Genomic DNA, 17081 nt, shown 5'->3' on the forward strand with positions numbered 1-17081 from the left:
CTGCTGTTTTCAACTCTCTAGAGACAGCAGGAGCGGTAGAGATACTCTGAATGATCGGCTATGAAAATCTAACTGACATTTACTCCTGAGGTGCTGACTTGCTGCACCCTCGACAACCACTGTGATTATTATTATTTGACCCTTCTGGTCATTTATGAACATTTGAACACCTTGGCCATGTTCTGTTATAATCTCCACCCGGCACAGCCAGAAGAGGACTGGTCACCCCTCACAGCCTGGTTCCTCTCTAGGTTTCTTACTAGGTTCTGGCCTTTCTAGAGAGTTTTTCCTAGCCATCGTGCTTCTATACCTGCATTTCTTGCTGTTTGGGGTTTTAGGGGTTTCTCTACAGCACTTTGAGATATCAGCTGATGTAAGAAGGGCTATAAATCAATTTGATTTGATTTGATACAGTCTGTATTCATTGATGAATCAGTGATGAGTTTCTCTTCAAAATGCTTACGCTTTCAAAAGGTTGTGATATCTATCTTCAAATGGTGTAAAGTCAGAGTTACTGCTTTGTATTTTTTCATAATTTGAGTAGGTTTCTGAGACTAGTAGCACATACAGTGCCTATAGAAAGTCTACACTGACATTGGATGTCTTCATTTTTACTGTGTTACAAAGTGGGATTAAAATGGATTTATTTGTCATTTTGTCAACGATCTTAACATAACACTAATAAGATTACCTCGTACAAATAAGTGGTAAGAATTTGGCAAGTGTTGGGGAATAATCAGAATTAGGTGGTAACATAGGTAAGATGTTTTATATTCATCATATGTTTGTAAGTTACTTCTCATCAAAAATGTTATTTTTGTATAATACTGTGGCAGGGTTGCAGTATCTGTTCTATGTCAAGACTAAGTTGTTTGGGCCGGAGAGAGGGGAGAGGTCAAGCGTGTATCTCTTGGCTCCACAATGTCTGTGTGCCAGTCAGTGTGTCTCTGTGATCTTGTCAAGATAGGATGGATTTGATATATGCCTGTTGATATGGAGGATTGGTTGTATTTAGAATTGGTTGTATCTAAATGACAATTTGATATATATCATAGGGTGGGGGTAATGTCTTGGTACCATTTTGTACCAAGGACGAAATAAGAGCTTTGTTTAGGAGACCAAACTGAACAATAATTTATAGCCAACTCTGTCTGGCTAGGGGATACTCCTCTCTGAAGTAAAGTATTTTCTTTGTGTAAGTTCCTAAGACCTGTGGTTTGTCATGTCGTCTAGGGGGGGTGGATCTTTGCTATTAAAGGATCTCAGTTGCAATGTAGAGGGGGCTCTCAGATAATTCATTGATAGACACTGAATTGATCTGAGAGTCACAGGGTTGTGATAGAGCTCATATAATTAAAGATGGACTTTGTGATAACTAACTCTGACTTGTGTGTGGTTTGCTCCCATGATTTGGTAAATAGAGGAAATTTCCATGACACAAGTCATTAAATGCATGAAATAAAAACATGTTTATTTAAATATCACACAAGCATAAAGACAGGTTACAGAGTTCCATGTCACAACCATTACCACCAAAAGGAAGAGTTCAGACATTTACAAAATCATTAAACATACAGTATTTTTTGCAAAAGCAGATATATCCAGTCAGTCAACTTCAGCCACTATTGCTGAGGATTTGATACTTATGAAACAATCCTAGTGTCAGCTTTCACACTTGCTGAACAATTATGGTCTGCATCTGAATGATTCTACATTGATATTAGGAGAGTATGCCAATGCAGTGACAGTCTCTTCTGCTTGGCCCGACTATTACATTGTATAACAAATGAGGAAAGTACAAAACAGCCAAGTCACACAGACACAGTCTAGCTCAAAAAGGAGGTCAGTAGGGCTCAACTTAAAATGATGCTGATTGGAGGACTGTCACATCCTGACTTGATGACTCACACCAGAGTAGATGGTTTCTTCCTCTCTCTGTTCTCTCCTCTGTCTCCTGGGCTTCTTGTCAGTGAACTTTAGGCCAGCATAGTTCAGGCCATCATCGTCACCGTGGAGCTGTGGGGATGAAACAGACTCTCTCAAATCAGACTCTGGGTCAAATCTAATGCTGTAATCTTTTGCTTTAACAAACTTCTCCAGACTCACTCTTGATACAGTACAATTGATCCTGCTAACCTGTTGGTCTGAGATGTTGGAATGAGAATTCCCATAGTGGCTTTGTTGAAAAGGGGTTCCTGCTAAAAGGCAAATGTCAAAATATTCAATATATGGGAAAACTTTTCTTGTTTACTAATAAAAACACATACTGCTGTGAATGTCATATTTTCTGCTTCAGAATGAAGTAGGCCCGAGAGGGAAGTGATAAAAGGAGGTCGAACCTTCACCCTACTTTATGATCTATAACTATTATTACTATTGCTATTAGAATGAAGACTTTTACTGTACCTGTACAGTGTTCACATTGTGACCTCTTCATTCTCACAAAGAGGATAACGTTGACAATCACACTCACAATCACAGTAGTTGTCAGGCAAGATATAATGTTGAGGAAAAGAAGATTACTCTGATCGCTCAACAGGTCTGAAACTTAAAAAACAAGGCGTGATTATTTTCGATTATTCTTTATTCCTCTGTGATTTTGGCATAAAAATGAGCTATACAAGTTATATTTGAAATCTAATATGAATTGAAAGTAATAGAAATACATATTGATTTTTTCTACCATTTGAGAGAAAATGTGTGATAGTTTGGTTGTGCACAGCTTACCTTCGATGTCCAGCTTGGTCCCGTTCCCGAACAGTATCTCCCCACATGAGGCCACAGCACAGTAGTAAGTCCCAGCATCAGAGAGGCTGAGATTCCTCTTGGGGAGGTTGTAGACACAGCTCTGTGTAGGAGACCCAGCCTCAGGGCTCTTCTCACACTGATCTCTGTCTCCATTGTAGTAAATGATTCCTGGATGGGATTTTCCTGAGCCATGTCTGAACCAATAGACACTGTGTCCTCCTGCACAGGTCTCAGTATGTATTGTACAATTCAGAGTCACAGAGTCCCCTGGCTGGACTGACTCAGACACAGGCTGCTGGAGTACAGACATGCTGTTGGACCCCGAATCTGAGGAGAGTGAGTAAGATCATTGTGTGTACGTTCTATATTAATTAATTTAGCATTATATGAACACACTTCAGTACCAACTTGTTTAAAAGCTAGTTATTTTACCTTTGACAATTAAAATAGTTCCTTCTCCAAATCCGACTTTGCCCACTTCCATAGCAACACAGTAGTATGTAGCTGAGTCTCTTGACTCTGTCTTTGAGATGGTCAGGTTGAAGCTGTCAACTCCTCTCTTCACACTCAAACGTTTAGTCTCGGTAAAGTCTTTGTTGTTGGAATAAAAACTGTTTTGAGTGTGATAAAATGATGATGCCATGAGAAGAGGCTTCTGTCCAACAGTTTGCTTGAACCAAGAGACTCTGACTATCAAATTAGATTGACAAAAGCAAGTGAGAGATACACTTTGTCCCAGTTGTGTAACTATCACAGGGTCTGGTTGGATTACATCCTTGTTAAGTGCACAACCTGTGAAGCAAACAAACTAAATAAATCAAAGACAAAGGTATAGTACAGAATTATACGTTATTGTCATTATTCAGACTACATAGTCAAAAAGACTATGACATGAAAAATAAAAGGAAGCATAGGAATATTTCTTACTTACCCAAATTGGCGTAAAACAAAAAGATTGTCCAATATATAATCATCATTTCCTTTCTGAACTGTATAGTGTGAGGGGTCTGACAACAGGGCACCTTTTATATGATGATACTCATTGGGTAATCATTATGAAGTAGGAGGAAACTCTGAACTAAGTGATTTTATTGGCTGTCTGAACAGGAATAAAACATCTGATTAAAACTACAATGTAACATCTGTCCTGTGGCATACCATAGTTAGAGCAGCCCTTCAAATGATGTACAGTCAGAGTTACTGGTTTGTATTTTTTCATCATTTGGGTCGATGGCTGAACTGGTACATATGTCCTCTTTGACATACACAGGGGGGTTACATTGTATTTCTCACTTCATGACTGTAGAAGGCAGTTCAAGGAGTCAGGAGGAAGTGAACTCTAGTGAGTTTGGCAACTTAAAAAAAAAATGCAATACTTGATACCTGGTGCAAATAAGTGTTTTATTGAAATATCATATAAGCATTAAGGCAGGTTACAGAGGTCCATTTTACAACCATTATCGTCAAAAGTAGGAGTTTATATATTTTCAAAATCATTATATACATTGTGTTGTACACTTCTACAAAAACAAATGTATCCAGTCAGTCAGCCTCAACCACTATTTCTGAGGATTTGAGACTTCTGAAAACCTCCTCGTATCAGCTTTCACACTTTCTGAACAATTATGCTCAGCATCAGAGTGATTTTACATTTAAATTAGGCAAATCTTGGCTCCTGCAGTGGCATCCTACAACAAGATAGAAATGTATATTATCGCCAGGTCACACTGGAACAGTCAAGATCAATGTGGGGTTCAGAGGAAGAGTGGAATTTAATTTAGAATGATGCCTATTGGATGACTCTCACATGTCACATGCTGCCTCTATGACCCACCAGAGTAGATGGTTTCTTCCTCTCTCTGTTCCCTCAGTCTCCTGGGCTTGGTGCTCTTTTTGTCAGTGAACTTCAGGCCAGTATAGTTCTGGCCATCATTGTCACGGTGGAGCTATGAGGAAGAAACACACACTCACTCAATTCAAACTCTATGTCAAAACTAATACTGTACTATTTTGCTTTCATATTCTAATCCAGTCCCACTCATGGTACAGCAATTCTGCTAACCTGTTGATCTGACGTGTTGGCATGAGGATTCCCATACTGGCTTTGCGGAGAAGGGGTTCCCGCTAAAAGACATAGACAAAACATGTAAAATAATTGAAATCTCTTCTTAAAAGGCGGACTACCATGTCTTCTTTTCTTCTGAATTAACAAATCAAACCAGAGTACCGGTAAATGGGTTGCTGTGTGTGTGAGGCGGGTGCTAGTGGCATGAAAAGAGTAAAAACTATTCATCACTACAGCATAAAGATGCCTGCATATGGAATAAATAAATACATTCAACTTATTTTGTCTTGATTATTGTGAAACGCTTTCTTTATCACAAGTCATTGTCAAATGAGTGAGGCAAAGAAGCAATGCACCTAATTCATTACAGTTACAGCTAACAAAGTTAACAATTAAGGCTGTGTCATTCATCCAGTTCTACTGTCTGATCCCAGAGTACACCATCTCATCCAACATGTTGATTCTCTGTCTTCTAAACCTGTTCTTCTTGTTGCTCAGATTCAGAGCTACATAATGGAGACTGTCTGCATCTTGGGCCTGTGATGAACAATTATAAAATGTAAGGGACTATTACTATATGTTTTTGTTACCCCTTTCACACTTCTTTATATGGTAGTTCAACATCAGGAATTCAGCTTACCCCTGCATCCAAAGAAGAGACTGCTGGACCTCTTGTCTGAGAGACGGGTCCTGACAAGAAAGACAGAAAAGCTAGGCACAACTCCTTCTTCCAGTAAAGGTTTGGTGATGTCAAAGAAGAGCAACTTCTATGAACAACTTTACCTGTTACAGTACACTAAGAGAAGAGGGTCTGCGCTATTGTCTGGGAAATTATTGCACAATTTCTTATATGATCTAAAAAACTAGTACTGTATGCAGTTTTACACAGTAGATTATACAATAGATAAAAACAAAACTGTAAGATGTTTCACCTGCCCTTGATGTCCAGCTTGGTCCCGTTCCCAAACAGTATCTCCCCACATGAGGCCACAGCACAGAGGTAAGTCCCAGCATCAGAGAGGCTGAGGTTCCTCTTGGGGAGGTTGTAGACACAGCTCTGTGTAGGAGACCCAGCCTCAGGGCTCCTCTCACTGGACGGGATTCTCCTGAGCCATGTCTGAACCAATAGACGCTGTGTTCTCCTGCACAGGTCTCAGTGTGTTTTTTACAGTTCAGAGTCACAGAGTCTCCTGGGTGGATTGACTCAGAAACAGGTTGCTCAACGGTTGGGTTTCTGGATGCAGAACCTGACAAAAAGGTTTTGATGTCAGTAAGGGTGTTTCCTATTGTCACGACTTCCGTCGAAGTTGGTGCCTCTACTTGTTCGGGCGGCTTTCTGGCTGCCACCGATCCACGTTTCTTTTTCCATTTGTTATGTCTTGATTTTACACACCTGTTTCCCATTACGTTATTGTTATTTCCCTATTTAACCATCTGGTTCTCATTATGTTTTGTGCATGATTGTTCTTTGTTTTGTGTTAGTCTTTTGTGTTAGGGTGGGTTATTCCCTGCGTGGATTTCATGGTTAATTATTTTCAGAATAAAGTACGTTATTTTACTCTTGTACACTGTCCTGTGCCTGACCCCGTCCTCACCTCTGCACACTAACATTTGACACCTATCTTGTGTCCGAAACTAAACATTTGTTCTATCTATTTATTTGCTCTCTAAATTCAGATTGTGAACATTTAAGAATGAGAATGGCTCCTTCTCCAAAATCCACCTTGTTGGAATAAGAACTCTCTCATTAATACGTTGCTGAATCTGAGAGCTGCATGTCTGAGATCTTGCATGTCTGAGATCCTTTGCACTGAGAAGCGAGGGTTGCCTTTAAATCAATTGTGGACACAAGGCGCATGACTGAGGATTGTACCATAGCTAGAATACACACAAAGACAAATATGAATTGTATCAATAAAGTACCTGGGTGTCTTCTGTTGGGTTGTAATTTGAAATACTTGCTACACCAGAAGGTAATGGTTATATGTGGGAGGACTGTATATGGTGGGGTCAAATGAGGGTAGATAAGTGCCATGGGCCTGAAAAGTTACTAAGTAAGGGAAAAGGAAATCACATGGTTGCGGTCACTGATAAGGGTGGATAGCTGTGGATTAGTGAAGAATGTGAAGAATGGGCCGAGGTCAGGTCAGGTCACATAAAGGGAGAAGGAAAAGTTTATTACCCACGTCACTCAACGTCCTGCCTAGCAACAAAGATGTAGTGTTTGAGAAAAGGAAGGGACTCTACCTAAAGGGGAGTTTAAATACTTGTGCTGGTGGAAACATGTCTTTGTCTTTGTAGCTGCTTGACCCACTGGGTGAATAAACTTGGTCAGTCTTACTTTCACTATCATTATCAGAAACATTAAGTGTAACACCTGAGAATTTAGTAGGGGCCAGTGTTTGTAACTGGATAGGTAGCGCTCTTGGCTGTAGTCTGGATGCACCTTCTACTCTACACTAAACTAATGATTACAGTTCAAGAATGGATAAAACATTTGATCTTGTAAGTGATAAGATACTGTGTTAGTCTACATGTCATGCAGTATGTCAGTGGATCTGTGTTTCTAATAGTGATGGGCGTGAACAACGACGAAAGAGAGTAACTGACTGACACCACATAGACATCCTTCTAGAACCACACAGTGAGTGAAAGGTCAACCAGGCCTATACAAAGCAAAGAGACAGCCTTGTCTTGAGCTCACCACAGATCAAAGTGTTCAGATACCTGTGAACAGCTCAATGAGTGCATGATGTGTGGGTGGGTTCAGCATGGTAACAGTAGGTTGTCTCTGCAGAAGCCCTCTGGACAAACATTCATACAGGCAAACTATGTACAAAACCCAAGAGATGGAATACGTTTTTTTTTCCATATCAGTGGCTTAAATAGATTAAACAATGCAAAACTAAGGCAAAAAGAAGGTGCATTCTGAACATAGGGATTTCAGGAGAGCAGTTCAATCAATTAACACATACAGCATAAGCAAAGATGATGATGCTCAATTGAATTAAAAATTGAAAGCTAATATTGCAATGCATAGCAATGATACAGTATCTCCTACTTTACTCCAAAACCCATCTCTAGTCTATTCACGCTGGTCTTAGCTTTATCTATTTCCGGGTGGTGTAGATGATGATGTAGATGATCAGACAGCAGAGGAGAAATACAGGTCTTATGATGGAGAGAAGGACCAGGATTCTCATCTGGGGATCAACGTCACAATATGAAATAATACAATTGCTCTTTAAATGACATGGACTGATCAGGTGAAAGCTATTATTCCTTTTTGATGTCACTTGTTAATAAATCCACTTCAATCAGGGTAGACTAAGGGGAGGAGACAGGTTAAAGAAGGATTCTTAAGCCTTGAGACAATTGAGACATGGATTGTGTGATTCAGAGTCTGAATGGGAAAAACAAATGCATATGCTTACATATGCTCTTGGTATCAACATCAGTTGTGTGCCTTAGATATCTTTGACTCCACCACATGCAGCAGTTACAGTTCTCCTGATGACCTACAGGAGGATTGTTATTCATAGAACATCACTTGGTACTGTACGTTCAGGATGAATAGGGGTGGAGCATTATGAGTGTATAAGGGGGAAACACTTACAGGATGAAGCAACTCTATTTTATGTCAGTCTTACTTTCACTATCATTCACATAAACATTAAGTGTAACACCTGATAGTTAAGTAGGGGTCAGGGGTTTACCTGGGTGAGTAGGGCTCTAGGCTTTAGTCTAGTATACATTGATTCAACTTGTACTTTTAAACTCTGTAAATCAATTATTGTAGTTCAAGAATGAACACCAACATGTATTTTTTGTCCAGTACTAGTCATAATCTGTATCTGGGAATCTGGCCCATGTGATAGATAGAGGCTATATAGCATGAAGTATGTCCGTGGACTGTGTTTCTAATTGTCATGGTCGTGATCAACAAAGTAAACATGAGAGAAAACACACTGACACCACATAGATATCCTGCTGAAACCACATAGTGAGTCAAGGCCAACCAGGCCTGTACAAAGTAAAGAGACGGCCTTGTCTTGAGCTCACAGTAGACCAAAGTGTTCAGGTACCTGTGAACAGCTCAGGGACTACAGGATGCGTGGGTGGGTTTAGCATGGTAACAGTAATTTGTCTCTGCAGACGCCCCCTGGACAAACATACATACAGGCACACATTATGTACAAATCCCAAGAGATGGAAGAATTCTATTTTAGTCCATATTAGCTGTTTAAATAGATATTTATTCATGCGAAAAGAAGGCATATCCTGTACACAGGGTTTTCAGGAGAACAGTTCAATCAATTACCACATACAGCATAAGGAAGCACGATGATGCTCGATTGAATTAGAAATCGCAGGCTAATATTCTTCAAATGCAATACGAGCAACTAAGCAATCTCAATTAATCATAATTTGCAAAGCATAGCGATGATACAGTATCTCCTACTTTACTCCAAAACCCATCTCTAGTCTATTGACACTGGCCTTAGCTTGATCTATTTCCACAACTTTTAGGTTGGCTCCATTGGTTGTTTGAAGAGGAAGTACGATTAAGAAAGTCTTACATTGATTAATGTGTTCATTACATTGTGTTCATTGATTAATAATTTATGTTTTTCTCTCAAAAATGCTTATGCTATCAACATGGTTTGCTTTCTGTCTTAAAACACTATAATGTTAGAGCTATTGGTTTGTATTTCTTTACATTTGGGTTGGTGGCAGATTACTAGCACATATGTTGTAAAATCAGGGGTTGGAAACAGTTCAGGGAGCAGAACCGAAATCCGAAAAATAACACATTTTTCGAGAAACAGAAACAAATCCGGGAAAGAACTTGATCTATATTGTTCCAGACTAGAACTGTTATTTTAAAAGCATGGGAACTGGTTAATAACTTAATTTGATGATCTCAGAAAAAAAAGAAACAAACTGCCTTGCGGGATCTGCCTGCCAGCTGAAAATATTTGCCACTGTGTGTGTAGGCTACCTGCCCCTCCCCTCCGAAGCCTAGTCTACTAGCCTACTACTGATGTTACAAGGTTGATTCAGAAATTAGGGAGAGATATGTTTTATTAATTATAGTTATCACGTTTCAGTTTGGATTTTTTAACTACAAAAATGTAAGACTTTTTTATTTTAATTCTGGTGCTGCTCTGCACAGCAAAGCTAGTTTTTGGTCCAACATTAAGCCAAGTCTCTGAAGTTCAAAGACATTAAAAGTTCCTTCATAGAAGAAGGTGGGTTGGTGGTAGGTATAATTCTGTGGGCCTAATTCTGATTTAACAGCAAGATACCTAGCGCTTCAAGCTACTCCTCCATCCGATCAAATCAAATCAAATTGTATTGATCACATACACATGGTTAGCAGATGTTATTGCGAGTGTAGCGACATGCTTGTGCTTCTAGTTCTGACAGTGCAGTAAAATCTAACAAGTAATCTAACAATTCCACAACAACTACCTAATATACACTAATACACAATCTATGTAAAGGGACGGAATAAGAAAATATACAAATATATGAATGAGCAATGAAAGAGTGGCATAGCCAAGATGCAATAGATGGTATAAAATAAAATATATACATATGAGATGAGTAACGCAAGATTTGTAAACATTATTAAAGTGCCATTTTTAAAGTGACTAGTGATCCATTTATTAAAGTGGTCAATGATTTCAAGTCTGTATGTAGGCAGCAGCCTCTGTGTTAGTGATGGCTGTTTAACAGTCTTATTGTCTTGAGATAGAAGCTGTTTTTCAGTCTCTCGGTCCCAGCTTTGATGCACCTGTATTGACCTCGCCTTCTGAATGGTAGAGGGGTGAACAGCCACTGGCTCGGGTGGTTGTTGTCCTTGATGATCTATTTGGCCTTCCTGTGACATCGGGTACTGTAGGTGTCCTGGACGGTAGGTAGTTTGCCCCCGGTAATGCGTTGTGCAGACTGTACCACCCTCTGGAGAGCCTTGTGGTTGTGGGCGGTACAGTTTCCATACCAGGCGGGTTTTAGGTGACAAGCCAAATTTCTTCAGCCTCCTGAGGTTGAAGAGGCGCTGTTGCGTGTGGGTGGACCATTTCAGTTTGTCTGTGATGTGTACGCCGAGGAACTTAAAACTTTCCACCTTTTCCACTCGATGTGGATAGGGGTGCTCCATCTGCTGTTTCCTGAAGTCCACGATCATCTCCTTTGTTTTGTTGACGTTGAGTGAGAGGTTTTAATCCTGTCACCACACTCCGAGTGCCCTTACCTCCTCCCTGTAGGCTGTCTCGTCATTTTTGGTAATCAAGCCCCACCGTTGTGTCGTGTTTGAGTTGGAGGCGTGCATGGGCACGCAGTCATGGGTGAACAGGGAGTATAGGAGGGGGCTCTGCATGCACCCCTGTGTGGCCCCAGTGTTGAGGATCAGCGAAGTGGAGAGGTTGTTTCCTACCTTCACCACCTGGGGGCGGCCCATCAGGAAGTCCAAGACCCAATTGCTCAAGGCGGAGTTGAGACCCAGGGCCTCAAGCTTAATGATGAGCTTGGAGGGTACTATAGTGTTCAATGCTGAGCTGCAGTCAATGAACATCATTCTTACATAGGTATTCCTCTTGTCCAGATTGGATAGGGCAGTGTGCAGTGTGATGGTCTGTGGACCTATTGAGGCGGTATGCAAATTGAAGTGGGTCTAGGGTGGCCAGTAAGGTGGAGGTGATATGATCCTTGACTAGTCTCTCAAGCACTTCATGATGACAGAAGTGAGTGCTACGAGGTGATAATCACTTAGTTCAGTTACCTTTGCCTTCTTGGGTACAGGAACAATGGTGGCCATCTTGAAGCATGTGGGGACAGCAGACTGGGATAGGGAGAGATTGAATAAGTCTGTAAAACACACCAGCCAGCTGGTCTGTGCATGCTCTGAGGACGCGGCTAGGGATGCCGTCAGGGCCGGCAGCCTTGCGAGTTTAAATGTGTTACTCACATTGGTCACGGAGAAGGAGAGGGGGTTCCCGCAGTCCTTGGTAGCGGGTCGCATTGGTGGCACTGTATTATCCTCAAAGCAGACAAAGAAGGTGTTTAGTTTGTCTGAAAGCAGACGTGGCTAGTTTTCTTTTTGTATTCTGTGATTGCCTGTAGACCCTGCCACATACGTCTCGTGTCTGAGCCGTTGAATTGCGACTCCACTTTGTCCCTTTACCGACACTTCAAAGTATCGATAGTCAAACAACAAAACACCACGCAATGTAACATAATGCAACATATGTTACATAATGCATTCTGCTAAATATATATAAGTTGGTGAGGTCACAATGGGGCTACACTCAGGAAAACCTGTGCAGGCTCTAGGGGTAAAACGGAAAAGGCATACTTGTAGTTCAAGGTATTAAGGTTGTATTAGGTTGGAAGCAAAGCTGCCTTGCGGAGGGAATAAGTACACTGATGGTATTCAGCCATATTCCCAGTCATGTTTCCATGGTTAAATGCGTGGTTCCTGCTTTCAGTTTGGCGCGAATGCCTGCCATCTATCCACAGTTTCTGGTTAAGGTTGGTTTTAATAGTCACAGTGGGTACCACATCTCCAATGCACTTCCTTATAAACTCACTCACTGTATCAGTGTATAAATCAATATTATTCTCTTAGGCTGTCCGGAACATTTCCTAGTCCGTGTGATCAAAACTATTTTGAAGCGTGGATTCCGATTGGTCAGACCAGTATTGAATTGTTCTCATCACGAGTACATCCTGTTTGAGTTTCTGCCTATGAGATGGGAGGAGCAAAATGGAGTTGTGGTCAGATTTGCTGAAGGGAGGGCGAGGGAGGGCTTTGTATGCATCGCAGAGTAGAAGTGATCTAGTGTATTGCCCGCACGGGTGCTACAAACAATATGCTGATAGAATTTAGGTAGCCTTGTTCTCAATTTTGCTTTGTTAAAATCCCCAGCTACAATAAATGCGGCCTCAGGATATATGGTTTCCAGTTTGCATAGAGTCCAGTGAAGTTCCTTGAGGGCTGTCGTGGTATCGGCTTGAGGGGGATATACACTGCTGTGACAATACCCAATGAGAATTCTCTTGGGGAGATAATATGGTGAGCATTTGATTGTGAGGAATTCTAGGTCAGGTGAACTAAAGGTCTTGATTTCCTGTATGTTGTTACGATTACACCATTAGTCGTTAATCATGATGTAACAAATCTCTTCGTCGTCTGAGGAGGAGTAGGAAGGATCGGACCAATATGAAGCGTGGTAAGTGTCCATGTTAATTATTAGACTGAACACAAAAACAAAATAACAAAGCGAATGAAAGAAACGAAACAGTTCTGTAAGGTGACATACACTAAACAGAAAACTACTACCCACACCCATAGTGGGAAAACAGGCTGCCTAAGTTTGGTTCTCAATCAGAGACAACGATAACCAGCTGCCTCTGATTGGGAACCATACCAGGCCTAAACATAGAAACACAACACCTAGACATACAACATAGAATACCCACATCACACCCTGACCAAACAAAAAATAGAAACATACAAAGCAATCTACGGTCAGGGCGTGACACATGAAACATTCACCCCCACCACTCTTCTTCCCAGAGAAATGTTTCTTTCTGTCGGTGAGACGGATAAAGAATCCCATTGGCTGTACCGACTTTGACAACATATCCCATGTGAGTGTATTATTATCCCTGATGTCTTCTGGAAAGCAACCCTTGCCCTAATTTCATCTACCTTGTTATCTAGAGACTGCACATTGGCGAGTAATATACCCGGAAGCAGTGGGTGTGTGCACGCATCCGGAATCTGACCAGGAGGCCACTCCGTCTACCTCTTCTGCGGTGACATTGTTTTGGGTCAGCCTCTGGAATTAGATCCAAAGCCCTGGGTGGTGGTGCGAACAAAGGATCTGCTTCAGGAAAGTCATATTCCTGGTCGTATTGTTGGTAAGTTGATGTCGCTCTGATATCCAATAGTTCTTCCCGGCTGTATTTAATAACACTTAAAATTTCCTGGGCTAACAATGTAAGAAATAATACATTTAAAAAAATACTGCATAGTTTCCTGAGGACTAGAAGCGAGGCGACCCTCTCTGTTGGCGCCATCTTGCAAAATTTCAGTCGCATCTCGTGCCCTAAACTCGTCTGTCCAACGCATGTAAATACTTTGCCCGCTCCATAGCAAGCTGCTCTATCTGCACTGAAGTAATTCATTCATGTTGAGCTAAATGTAAAATAATTACTATATCTGATGTTCCAAAAGGAACAGAGGGGACGATATAAACTGTTACTTTTTATTGGTTAGATCCAGTTCAGAACTCTATTTTACAATTTCGGAACAGTGGAACAGAACTAAATAAATATTGATTTTGTTCTGAACGAAACGATTGGAAAATAATTTCAGTTCCAACCCCTTCTTAAAATACTATATAGTTAAAGCGTTTGGTTTGTATTTCTTTACGTTTGGGTCAGTGGCAGACTACTGGCACATATGTCTCAAAATACTATAAAGTCAGAGTTACTGATTTGTATTTTTTCATAATTTGGGTCGGTGGCTGAGACTACTGGTACATATGCCCTCTCTGACATACCGTACACTGGGGGTTTACATTGCATCTCTCACTACATGTCTGTAGAAGGCAGTTCAAGCTTTCAGGATGAGGTGAACTCTGGTGAGGTTGGCACCTTTTTGACAAAATAAAGATGTGATCGTTTGATACCTGGTGCAAATAAGTGATAAGAATTAGGCAAGTCATTAAAAGTAGTAAATAAAAACATGTTTATTGAAATATCACACAAGTATAAGGGCAGGTTACAGAGCTCCATGTTACAAGTATTATCATGAAAAGGAAGAGTTCAGACATTTGAAAATCATAACATATATTTTGTGGTACACTTCTACAAAACCAAATGTATCCAGTCAGTCAACCTCAGCCACAATTGGTGAGGATTTGAGACTTCTGAAACCATCCTAGTATCAGCTATCATACTTTGGGGAAGCTAGGCCCCTGCAATGGCATTCTACAGCAAACCGGAAGTGTACAAAATAGCCAGGTCACACGGACACAGTCAAGATCAAAGTGGAATTCAGAGGAGGGGTGGGGCTTAACTTAGAATTATGCTGATCACAGGAGGCTGCTTAGGGGAGGTCAGCTAATAACAATGGCTGGAATGGAGTGAATGCAATGGTATCCATATGTTTGATGCGTTCAATAGCATTCCGTTTATTCAGTTCTAGCCATTACTATGAGCCCGCCCTCCCCAATTCAAGTGCCTGTGATACTGAATGGATGACTGCCACATCCTGTCTATCTGACACACCAGAGTAGATGGTTTCTTCCTCTCTCTGTTTTCTCCTCTGTCTCCTGGGCTTGGTACTCTTCATTTCAATGAACTTCAGGGCAGAATAGTTCAGGGCATCATTGTCACTGGGGAGCTTTGGGGATTAAACAAAGACTCACTCAATTCAGACTCTGGGTTAAATCTAATGCTGTAATATTTAGCTTTAATACTCTTATCCAGTCTCACTCTTGATACAGTAATTCTGCTAACCTGTTGGTCTGACGTGTTGGCATAAGGATTTCTGTACTGGCTCTGCTGAGAAGGGGTTCCTACTAAAAGATTAATAACAAAATATTCAAAACACTTGAAACATACTATGTATGTCATATTTTCTGCTTCAAAAGGAAGTAGGCTTGTGAAATGAAAACAATGTCCAGAGAGGGAAGTGATAAGAAGAGGGCCAGCCTTCACCCGTCTTTATGATCTATAACTATTGTTACTATTGCTTAGTATGAAGACTTTTACTGTACCTGCACAGTGTTCACATCGTGACCTCTTCAGTCTCACAAAGAGGAAAATGTTGACAATCACACTCAGGATCACAGCAGTTGTCAGGCAAGATAGAATAATGACAAAAATATGCTTACTCTGATCACCCAACAGATCTGAAACTTAAAAAACAAATATACAATACTTTAAAATTATTTTCTACTATTTCTTCTCAAACACTTTTACCCATAGACTGGTGATGTTGGCTTAAAAGTTGAGGATCTACTATCTCTTCACAGTTATATAAAGTGACAAAGCCCTATAGTGCTTCTGGAAAGTGTTCAGACCTCTTCCCTTTTTCCACATTTTGTTACGTTAAAGCCATATTCTAAAATGGATTAAATAATTGTTTTCCCTCATCAATCTACACAGAATACCCCATAATGACAAAGCGAAAAAAGGTTTTTAGAAGTGTTTGAAAATGTATTAAAAATTAAAAACCATAATACCTTATTTGCTATGAAACCCGAAATTGAGCTCAGGTGCATCCTGTTTCCATTGATCATCATTGAGATGTTTCTAAAACTTGATTGGATTCCACCTGTAGTAAATTCAATTGATTGGACATGATTTGGAAAAGCACACACCTGTCTATATAAGCTCCCACAGTTGACAGTGCATGTCAGAGCAAAAACAAAGCCATGAGGTCGAAGGACTTGTCCATAGAGCTCCGAGGCACTATTGTCGAGGCACAGATCTGGGGAAGCGCACCAAAAAATATCTGTAGTATTCAAGGTCCCCAAGAACAGTGGAAGAAGTTTGGAACCACCAATACACTTCCTAGAGCTGGCCACCCGGCTAAACTGAGCAATCAGGCAAGAAGGGCCATGGTCAGACAGGTGACCAAGAACCTGATGGTCACTCTGACAGAGCTCCAGATTTCCTCTGTGGAGATGGGAGAAGGAAAACCATCTCTGCAGCACTCCACCAATCAGTCCTTTATGGTAGAGTAGCCAGATGGAAGCCACTCCTCAGTAACATGCACTTGACAGCCCACTTGGAGTTTTCCAAAAGAAACATAAAAGACTCACAGAGCACGACAAACAAGATTCTCTGGTCCGATGAAACCAAGATTGAACTCTTTGGCTTGAATGCCAAGCGTCACGTCTGGAGGAAACCAGTCTCCGCTCATCACCAGGCCAATACTAACCCTACGGTGAAGCACGGTGGTGGCAGATTCATGCTGTGGGGAATATTTTTCAGTGGCAGGGACTGGGAGACTAGTCAGGATCGAGGGAAAGATAAACTGAGCAAAGTACAGAGAGATCATTGATGAAAACCTACTCCAGAGCGCTCAGGACCTGTCCTTGAGTGGCCCAGCCAGAGCTTGGACTTGAACTCTGTCGAACATCTCTGGAGATACTTGAAAATAGCTGTTCAGCGACACTCCCCATCCAACCTGACAGAACTTGAGAGGATCTGCAGAGAAGAATGGGAGAAACTCCCAAAATAC

General features: G+C 41.0%; 2 protein-coding genes across 3 annotated transcripts; both read right to left on the minus strand.

Moving 5' to 3' along the window:
* Positions 1 to 1445: 1445 nt before the first annotated feature.
* Positions 1446 to 3768, minus strand: LOC110531676 (uncharacterized). 2 transcript variants are annotated; one of them, XM_036987518.2, is made up of 6 exons: positions 3680 to 3768; positions 3181 to 3540; positions 2728 to 3075; positions 2407 to 2547; positions 2137 to 2195; positions 1446 to 2016 (listed from the first exon to the last, which is right to left on the minus strand). In XM_036987518.2, exons 1-6 carry the CDS (start codon positions 3723 to 3725, stop codon positions 1885 to 1887), a joined length of 1086 nt encoding a protein of 361 aa, XP_036843413.2. In that variant the 5' UTR covers positions 3726 to 3768; the 3' UTR covers positions 1446 to 1884. The 2 variants fall into 2 exon arrangements, with proteins under 2 accessions (XP_036843413.2, XP_036843412.2); XM_036987517.2 differs by having other exon boundaries at positions 2137 to 2198.
* A 368-nt stretch (positions 3769 to 4136) lies between these two features.
* Positions 4137 to 6217, minus strand: LOC110532955 (uncharacterized). Its single transcript, XM_090185780.1, has 5 exons — positions 5746 to 6217; positions 5454 to 5503; positions 4811 to 4872; positions 4583 to 4694; positions 4137 to 4436 (listed from the first exon to the last, which is right to left on the minus strand). The coding sequence occupies exons 1-4, from the start codon at positions 6215 to 6217 to the stop codon at positions 4655 to 4657; spliced, it is 624 nt and encodes a 207-aa protein (XP_090041906.1). The 3' UTR covers positions 4137 to 4436; positions 4583 to 4654.
* Between the last annotated feature and the right edge of the window lie 10864 nt (positions 6218 to 17081).

The sequence above is a fragment of the Oncorhynchus mykiss genome, chromosome 9 (genome assembly GCF_057628025.1).
Source record: "Oncorhynchus mykiss isolate SJ-2025 chromosome 9, ASM5762802v1, whole genome shotgun sequence".
Lineage (NCBI taxonomy): Eukaryota > Metazoa > Chordata > Actinopteri > Salmoniformes > Salmonidae > Oncorhynchus > Oncorhynchus mykiss.